General features: G+C 39.1%; 1 protein-coding gene across 1 annotated transcript; it reads right to left on the reverse strand.

Annotated features, from left to right (window-relative positions):
- Nucleotides 1-464: 464 nt before the first annotated feature.
- On the reverse strand, nucleotides 465-2,717 carry LOC126080840 (olfactory receptor 5B12-like). The gene is made up of 2 exons (XM_049892027.1): nucleotides 1,798-2,717; nucleotides 465-483 (listed from the first exon to the last, which is right to left on the reverse strand). The coding sequence occupies exons 1-2, from the start codon at nucleotides 2,715-2,717 to the stop codon at nucleotides 465-467; spliced, it is 939 nt and encodes a 312-aa protein (XP_049747984.1).
- Nucleotides 2,718-10,428: the final 7,711 nt, after the last annotated feature.

Raw genomic sequence — 10,428 nt, forward strand, 5'->3', positions numbered from 1 at the left:
TTGTTAAAGCCATCCACTTGTGGTACTTCTGTTATAGCAGCAGTAGATAACTAAGACATTTTCCTACTAAGATCCTGAATAAGATAAAGATGTTCATTATTGTCAATTCTAGTCAATATTTTACTGGAGGGTCTAGCAAGGGAAACTAGTTAGAAAAAGAAATAATAGGCATCCAGATTTGAAAGGTAGAAGTAGATTATCTCAATTTAGAGATGCATTATCTTGTACAACTCAAGAAAACCTCAAGGAATACACAAAAAATATATTTGAAGACACACACATTTAGCAAGATTTCAATACACTAGATCAAGAAGCAAAAAAAAAAAAATCAATTGAATTTTATACACTAGCAATGAATAATTGAGAAAAGAAATAAACAACTCCACTTAAAATAGCATTTAAAGGAATAAAATACTGAGGAATAATTTTACCCAATAAAGTGTAAGAATTGAAGTGGGCATGAATCAGGACGTAATCAATGTACTGGGGAAAAAAATTTAATAAAGCAAGAAAAGCCATTGTTCTTGTGGAGCTTACATTCTAGTCAGAGGAGATAGATGAATAGGTGCACACATAAATACTACTAATAATAGTTGAGTGATGATCAGGACTATGAAGAACAAAGCAGGAAGTGGCCAATGTCCAGGAAGAAGTGAGGTGACTATGATATGGTAAACTTTAAGCAGAGACCTGAAGGGAAAGAAGGAACACTCCAAGCAGAAGGAACAGTAATTAAAAAGCCTAGAGGAGAGGGCATGCTTAAGGTTTTTGTGTGTGTGTGTGTGTTTTTTTTTTTTTAACACTCATCAAAGTGTTAAAAACCAAAGATATCACCTTGAAGATTATGGTGCATCTGACTCAAGTCATGGAGTTTCAATTGCCTCATATGCACGCGAAAGCTTGACAATGAATAAAGAAGACCAAAGAGGAAGCGATGCTCTCAAATTGTGATGTTGGTGAAGAGTATTGAATATATCACAGATTACCAAAAGAATGAACAAATCTGTCTCGAAAGAAGTACGACCAGAATGCTCCTTAGAAGCAAGGATGGTGAGACTATGTCTCACATACTTTGAACATGTTATCAGGAGGGATCTGTCCCTGGAGAAGGACATCATGCTTGGTAAAGAAGTGGGTTAGCAAAAAAGAGGAAGACCCTCGAGGAGATGGATTGACACAGTGGCTGCAACAATGGGCTCAAGCATAACAATTATTGCAAGGATGGCGCAGGACTGGGCAGTGCTTCATTCTGTTGTACGTAGGGTTGCTATGAGTTGCAACTGACTCAAGGGCACCTAACAACAATGACAACAATGACAATACTTATCAACACGGTTAGGTTGCAAATACCACGTTGTTAGTGAAAACCGGCATTATGCAAAAAATGAAAGATGATCACATCAGGTAAAAATGAAGGATGATTACATTGTTACATAACAGCTAAATTACATGACTTCATAACTGTCAAACCACTGAGAGTCATAATCTAGCCAAGCCAACATATAATCTTAACAATCATAGCCAGAGTTACCCTTACCTAGTCATTTTTTTTTTTTTAGTCATACTCCCAAAGCATGAATAGAGAAGACCTCATGTGGGGAAGGAATAGCTGAGAGAAATTAAAGAAAAGAATTAAACTTATAACCATTGAAAACCCTATGGAGTGCAGTTCTACTCTGACACACATGGGGTGGCCATGAGTTAGAATTATCTTGATGGTAACAGAGTAGAGGTCCAATAGAGGCTTTACATGTTTTGCATGCTGCTTCTAATTAATAGGATAACCCCAAGGAAGACTTTACTTTTTCAGCAACCTTCTTGAATGCACTCTTGATTTCCTTGTTCCTCAGGCTGTAAACCAGAGGGTTCAGCATCGGGATCATCATAGTATAGAACACAGATGCCATTTTGTCTGTGTCCATGGAATGATTGGAAGTTGGCTGTAAGTACATGAAGATGATTGTCCCATAGAAGATGGAGACAGTGGTGAGGTAGGAAGCACAGGTGGAAAAGGCCTTCTTTCGTCCCTCAGCTGAGTGCATTCTCAGGATAGCAATAAAAATCAACAGGTAAGAGTTCAAGATAACCAAAAGAGTAAAAAAGACATTGCAGGCTGCCAAGGTGACGAGCAGGATCTCATTTGTGTAGATATCAGAACAGGAGAGAGACAGCAGTGGGGGGATGTCACAGAAAAAGTGATTAACCACATTGGAATGACAGAAAGAGAGGTGGAACGTGAAGGCAACATGGATAGAAGATTGCAGGAGTCCACAGATGTAGGAACCAGTGACCAGTAGAGCGCACACAGTACTTGTCATGGTGGTAGTGTAATGCAGGGGCTCACACACTGCTGCGCAGCGGTCAAAGGCCATGGAAGCCAGGAGGAAACTTTCAATAGTGGCAAAGGCTGCAAAGAAGAACATCTGGGCAGCACATACATTGTAGGAGATGATCTTATCTCCTGTGAGGAACCCCACCATCATCTTGGGTGTGACCGCCGAAGCATAAACACAGTCCACCAGGGAGAGGTTGCTGAGGAAAAAGTACATGGGGGTGTGGAGATGAGAGTCTAACAGAATCAACACAGTTATCCCCAGGTTCCCAACCAGAGTGATGAAGTAAATGAGTGTGAAGATTAAAAATAAAGGGACCTGTAGCTCTAGGGCATCTGTTAACCCCACAAGAATGAATTCAGTCACCTCCGAGATGTTCTCCATCAAGGTCCTTGGTGCATCATTATGTGAGGCACCTATGGCACAATGAGCAAACACAAGATAATGCTATTTGAGCACTACCAGGAGAATTGAAGTGTGGCCAGAGTCTCATGTTCACATGCACCAGTTTCTGGTCCAGGGCAGGACCCTTTGTGCAAGAAGCTGGACTGAATTCTGGGCAGGGATGGGTTGAGTGAGATAATTCATTTGGAAGTGGCATGGAAAGGCTTTAGAATGTCTCTGCTGATCATAGTTGCTGGGATCCAGATTATGACTTTGTGGACATGTTTCACCTTGACTGGTGTATGACATACTTGGCAGTATATATTGTATTACACCAGAAGGGCTTTTTTTCACTACTTGCCATGTCTTGCAAGCATTCTTATCCATTGATACATTGTCTTTCTTGTTGATATATAGAAATATTAATTCACAGAAAGTAAAATATTGGAAACATTTGGCCGGTCACTGGTATATAAAACTGACAAGCCCTGTCAAACACATTTCGCGTCTGTTAGGGCCCCTCACCACCTTGGTGCATGATAGCTGAAGATACACAGCAACTTGTGGACCTGATTTAGGGATACCCACACTTTTCTTTCTAATCCAGGAAGGCCATGAATTGGGAGCTCACCTCAACCACTGGGCCCTGAAGGAAGCTTAGCAATCTCTTGCATACCCTTAGCTGTGTGATGGCCTTTTGCAGCCACAGACTTCCTGTCATGTCACAGCAGGTATTTGTTGTGTGCACCTCTTGGGGCCACTCACCTGACAGCTTATTGTGTCTGTTGTTATTGTAGCATGAGAGGCCATCTCAACACAAAAGCCACTCCTGGTCCTTAAACCTTGACTCTTTCACTTCTCCTTGATTAACAGTCCTTCGCATTCAAGGCAGGATATGATATGACTCTTGTTTTTATGGATAGCCTAGTGGAGAAAACCTACATACAAACAGGTGTGTGAATCATAATGCATTGCCTCAGGAGGGACATGCCCAGGGTGATTTGAGCAGAAAGGAGGCATTTTTAGCCCAATTTAGGGGCACAGGAAGACTTTCCAGAAATGATACCTTCTGAGCTGTGCCTTGGAGGTCGAAGAAATAGTAATGATAATGATTGTTGTTGTTGTTAGGTGCTGTCAAGTTGGCTCTGACTCACAGTGATCCTATGTACAACAGAACAGAACTCTGCGCAAAGCTGTGCCATCCTCACAATCATTGTTATGCTTGAGCCCATTGTTGCAGCCACTGTGTCAACACATCCTGTTGAGGGTCTTCCTCTTTTTTCCTGACCTTCTGCTGTACCAACCATGATGTCCTTCTCCAGGGACTGAGCCCTCCTGATAACATTGTCCAAAGCATCTGAGACATGTATAGTCTTGCCATCCTTACTTCTAAGGAATGTTCTGGTGTACTTCTTCCAAGACAGATTTGCTAGTTCTTTTGGCAGTCTGTGGTATAATATTCAATATTCTTCGCCAACAGCACAATTGAAAGGTGTCAATTTTTCTCTGGTCTTTCTTATTCATCGTTCAGCTTTCGCTGGTTGGAATCCACTCGCTGGCAACTTTTGTGTGTGTGTGTGTGTGTATGTTAGGAAACTGTTCCAAGCTATTCACATATATTGACTCATAAATACATTTAGCAAATCTGTGAGGCAGGTACCATTATAATCCTCATTTTGCTTAGAAGGGTACTGAGGTTTAAAGAAGTAAACTACTCCCTCAAGTAATAAAGCTGTTGGTAGAACTGGGATTTGAACAAAGAAGTAAGGTCTAAAATCCTTAATCTTATGCACTCATCTCAAAATAGTGGGTCAAGTTAATTAACCTTTCTGTGTTTCCTCATCTTTCAAATGGGAATAACACTTTTAGCCCTTTATGGTGGATGAATGCAATAATTTATATCACAGCAAAGACTCTAAGCTATTATTATTACTACTGCTGCCGTTTTTTTTTTTTTTTTTTTTGCTGTCGAGTCGATTCTGACTCATAGCGACCCTATAGGACAGGGTAGAACTGCTCTAGAGGGTTTCCAAGGAGCGGCTGGTGGATTTGAATAGCTAACTTTCATGACAGCAGCCAACCTCTTAACCATTATGCCACGAAGGCTCTATTATACTGATACTATGTTAATACTTTTATACCGGGAAGAGGGAACATCACAGATAAAGGCATGAGCTGGTGAGCACAATGGGATAAGCAGGAAACTACAGGCAGAGAGGTGTTACTTATTAATAAAAATAATTGCACAATCAAAATCTCAATTAGGGTCTAATGTGCAACACTAATTGGTAGACATAAGACAGACAGGATTGAACCCTAAGAGAAAGAATTGGAGGAAATAATGTGTCAGATTATTGACATAGCCACTTAGAAGAAGAGTCTAAGGTGATCGAGTATAATACAAGGATATGCTTTTACCAGTCGTACAAATAAGTGTCACTCACTGAATAGCAACTTAGATGAGATATAGCCTTAGGAATATTATGTTCACTCCTTGAACCTCAGTTTCATTCTCTGTGAAATATCAAGTTCATATAATATCTGTGTACCTACTTCACAGGGTTGTAAAGATTAAATTAAGGCACTGAAAGATACAAAAATAAAACTATCCTACTACTGCAATGCCTGGTATATAAAGTGTTATTCATCATTAGTTCCCTTCCTCTTTTTCTAGTTTTCCTCTTAGATGACTTTGCAAACATGTCAACTTTGTATCAGGACCTTGTATTACAAAATGAATACCTTAATTCCTGACTTTTTAATGCAGGTAGACACAGCCAGTTCTTCAAATCATCCTCAAAAAGTGACAAGAGCTATAATAAAAGTGTCTCTAAAGTATTATGATATCATCATGGGAGTGGCCAGGATTTGCCAGAACACCTTACCTACCATGAAGTTACTTCCTGGCTCATCAATTGTTAGAGCTCTATGCTTGTTAGAATTTCCAGATTGGGCCCAAACACATAAACATGCACATCTGTTTATATTTCTTGAAAAAAAAGTTAATATCTGTATCATGCTGATACACCAAGAGTGGCCACTGTATTATTGCCCAACTTCTTCATTTGTATTTCTGCATGTAAAGGACGCAAAAAGGCTCCTTTAAATTCAGGAGTTCAGAGATGTAGAGATGATAGGATAGCATTACAAATCACAAGACCAATTTTAATTCTAATTCTCTTGATAACCAGCTGGATATAGGCCTGCACTGACCTGATCTCCTTAACTCACAAAATAAATACTTTCTCCAACTCCTTGATAGGTGCTATCATGCTCTGATGTGAGAATGAATATGAAAGTTATTTGAAAGTACAAACAATAATAACTTATTAAATCAGACAATCTGAGCCACCCTTTCCTGGTTACTGTAGTATATTCATCCAGGAAAACTGAAAGTCCAAACTTTGATGTTACCAAAGAAAATGGCTGAAAAATTGAGATCCCCAAATAGATGAAGGCAGTGCTATAACTTCTGAAATTTAGAGAGGGAATTATAATATTTGCTGTACTGCTCTTACGGCACATTCTAAATTGGATGCAATTAGGAGGCACTGTCTTCCTGCATTTGAGTAAAATCTGCTTTCGCTTCAACCATTTACATGAGGCCATGTGATAGCAATGAGAATGTAAATCTGGGCAAGAGACAGCAGCGTGTTGGACTGGAAAGGGCAATGGACTAGGGGTGGGGAGATAACAAGCTAACAGAGTGTCCTTGCTCTATCCATTTAACTTTTATTTAACTCACTTGTAAAATAAAATGGTGGAATCTTCTAGAATCACTTCAAACTGTAATTGGCTTTGATTTTATGTTTTCCTAATACTTACTTGTTTCCTAGGAAAGGACCAATGAAGTCCCCAAAGGTGTGAGTACAGAACACCTTCATACCCAGGTCATTGGTCTGAAGTCCACATCCAGGAAAGCGTCATGCTGGAGAAACTCCTTCACTACTTCTGGAGCTCTAGGTTGTGGAGCAGAATCTAGGCTTGTGCTCTTGCCAATATCAAGGCAGAGACAGCGCCTGGTTACAGAGGTCTCCAAGGAAACATTTGGTGTCAAGAGGGTGGATATCTCAGGAGGCTCCTGATCCCGCCTTGGCCCTCCTAACCTGTCCTCACCTGGAGATATCAGAGACTAATATTTGCATCATGGCTGGAATGCTTATGAAGGCAAAGGGAATAGAAGCGTATAGGAAAAAGCCTCCAATAGTCATAGCAGCAGCCACAGCCAACTTGGTTACCAAAAATAAAACTTTCACTAAAATCTTTGGGTTAGGTGACATCAAGAGCTCGTGTAAGCTTTTTTGTATCTAGTTTTTTCTCACAGGTCTACAAGGTCTCTCCAAAATGATAGTCTTTCTTGTTTACTTATTTATTTGGAAAATATCTACCTGACTTACTGCTGTATGGATACTTTTTTCTTTTCTTTTTTACAACTAAGGTGATGAATCCTTTCTTCTTCTACACAGTCTCCTCTAACCACTAAATTTAAATCCTCCATTATTATCATTTTCTTGGAAGAAAATTATCACTCTTTTCTTCTTTTAAATTTTATTATTGTTACTGTTGGAAATACACAGCAAAACATAAATGAATACAACAATTTCTACAGGTACAATTTGGTGACATTGATTATATTCTTCAAGCTGTACAACCATTCTCACCCTACTTTTTAGAATTACTCCTTTGTTGTTAACATAGACTCACTGTCCCTAAGCTTCCTGTCTAAACTTTCTAGTTGCTGTTGTCAGTTTGATCCCATAGAGATAGTTCTTTAAAAGAGGTGTCTTAGGCTGGATTCTCTAAAGAAGCAAAACAAGTAAAGTGTATAAGTATAGAGAGGTTTTTATCAAGGAAATGGCTCACGTGGTTGCTTAGGCCATAATGCCCGAAACAAAGAGGCTTCCCCTGATACATGTAGCCACAGCAGCTGTTGAACCTGAGATTGGCAGGTAAGAGAGCAGGGCTCTTGCTCACAGACTGTGAAGATGGACAAATGCCAATATCAGCAGTGAAGGCCACAAGGCTTCTCCCAATTCACATAGCTGCAGGGGCTGGTGAACCCAAGATCAGCAGATCGGAGAGCAGGGATCTTGCTCATAGGCTGTGAAGATGGAGGAATTCCAAGATTGGCAGGCAAGACCGCAGGTAAGCTGCTAGCTCAAGTTCCAAGAACCCAAGGTCAGGCAAACAGGAGGCAGCAGCAGGATTCAGAGCAGGAAAAAGTCAGAATGTCCACTTATAGTCTGATGCAGGCCACATGTCCAAGAAAACTCCCATTCAACTGATTGGCTACTTGCAGCAGATTCCATCATCAGGGTGATCACATATCAGATCTCCACAGGGGAGTGATCACATTATATGACTGCCAAGACATGGAGAATCATGGCCCAGCCAAGTTGGCACACAATTTTAACCATCACAAGAGGCAATGCTCAAAGCAGACAGTCTTTACTAATTAAGCTAAGTATTGTATGGTTTAAAGAAGGCTTTCGGGGAAATTTTCGGCTTAAGGTTTAAGTTTTAAAAGTTATCTCAAGGCAATAGTTTTAGGGGTTTGCCCAGCCTCAATGAGTCCAGAAAGTTTGTATTTTATGAGAACTTGAAATATTTTTTCACGTTTCTCACCATTTTGATCAGATTTCTTCTAGAGAATCTTTAATCAAAACATTCAGTAATGATAGCTGGGCACCATCAAGGTCTTCTGGTCACTCCATTCTCAATGCAGTCATGCAGCCAAGTATCAAAGTTTGAGTGGAGTGATTATGTGGCCTGGATTCTAATCCCAGTTCTGTCATCTGTTGCAGTATGACCTTGGCCAAATTATTTAATCTCTCCAGTTTATCACTTATTAAAAAAAAAGGGATAATAATATTGCATATCTCTCACATAATAGTCAAAAATATTAATTAAATGCCATATATGCACAGCTGAGCATGATGTCTAAGACATAACAAGAGATCAATAAATTTAAATAAAATATTGGTGGTTCAAACCCATTGATACTGTGGAATAAAGGCCTGGTGACCTGCTCTTGTAAATATTATAGCCAAGAACAGCCTGTGGAGTAAACCCTTCTTTATAGCCAGGCGTTGGAATTGACTTGACAGCAACAGGTACTGCTATTTATTTTTTATTGCACTTTAGTTAAAAGAGAGCCTGCCCTCTTTTCTCAGCAATAAGTTAGAAATAGATCTTTTTTGTGTTAAATCATCCTATGTCCTGACTAATATGATATATAATGTACTTCGATATGTTTTGTTGTGTAGGTGTCATTTTTTTTTTTAAACAGATGACAAGTTTGTGGGTATGGGTCCCCATGTGTTCATTCATTCTTTCTTTATAGCAGTTTTTATATGATATAATTCACGTACCATACAATTCGCTGATTTAAAGTATGTAATTCAGTTATTTTTAGTTTACTCACAGAGTTGTGTGACCAACACCACTATTAATTTTAGAACATTTTTATCACCTGGAAAAGAAACCCAGTATAAATTAACAGTCACTTTTTTTTTGCTTACACCTACTTCCCCACCCTAAAAAAAAAAAACCCAGTGCCGTTGAGTTGATTTCAACTCATAGCGACCCTATCCCCACCCTAGGACACCTTTAATTTACTCTGTATCACTATAATAAAAAAAAATTTTTTTTAAATCTATAAACTGAGATAGAACCATACAATATTTCATCATTTGTGAGTACCTTCTTTCACTTACCTAAATGTTTTCAAAGTTCATGTGTTTTGTAGCATGTATCAACGCTTCATCCTTTTTCATTGGGAAACAATATTCCATTGTAAAGATTCAACACGTTTTATTTATACAGTCATCATTTGATGTCAACATTTGGGTTGTTTACACTTTTGTTTATTATGAATTATACAATTTGTGTGCATGTGTATGTGTAGAATATATTTTCATTACTCTTAGGTATAACCCTCGGAGTAGAATTGCTGGATCATGTGGTAAATCTATGTTTAATATCTGAACAACTGCCAAACTGTTTTCCACAGCTGATGTACAAGTTTACATGCTGACTAGTGACGTTGAGTGCAAAGGCATTCAACTGTGTGGATCATAGCAAATTATGGATAACATTTTGAAGACTGGGAATTCCAGATAACTGTGCTCATGAGAAACCTGTACATAGATCAAGAGGAACAGAGCAAGAAGATACTTCCTGGTTTAAAGTCAATAAAGGTATGTGTCTGGGTTGTATTCTTTCACCACACTTATTCAATTTGTATGCTGAGCAAATAAGCTGAGAAGCTGGACTATATTAAGAAGAATGGATTGGAGCAAGACTCATTAACAACCTGCGATATGCAGATGACACAACCTTGATTGCTGAAAGTAAAGAGGACTTGAAGCAGCCCTCAGTATGGATTACACCTGAACATATAGAAAACAAAGATCCTCATGACTGGACCAATAAGCAACATCATGACAAATGGAGAAAAGATTGAAGTTGTCAAGGATTTCATTTTACTTGGATTCACAATCAACTCCTATGGAGGCAACATTCAAGAGATAAAATGATACATTGCATTGGGTAAGTCTGCTGCAAAAAATCTCTTTAGGGTGTTGAAGGGCAAAGATGTCACTTAGGAGACTAAAGTGTGCCTGACCTAAGCCATGGTGTTTTCAATTGTCTCATATACATGTGAAAGCTGAGCACTGAAGAAGGAAGACTGACGAAGAACTGATGCCTT

This window comes from Elephas maximus, chromosome 7 (genome assembly GCF_024166365.1).
Source record: "Elephas maximus indicus isolate mEleMax1 chromosome 7, mEleMax1 primary haplotype, whole genome shotgun sequence".
NCBI lineage: Eukaryota > Metazoa > Chordata > Mammalia > Proboscidea > Elephantidae > Elephas > Elephas maximus.

What these genes read in the sequence shown, in the direction of transcription:
- LOC126080840 (XM_049892027.1), bottom strand. Translation starts at nt 2,717, where the DNA reads ATGGAGAACATCTCGGAGGTGACTGAATTCATTCTTGTGGGGTTAACA.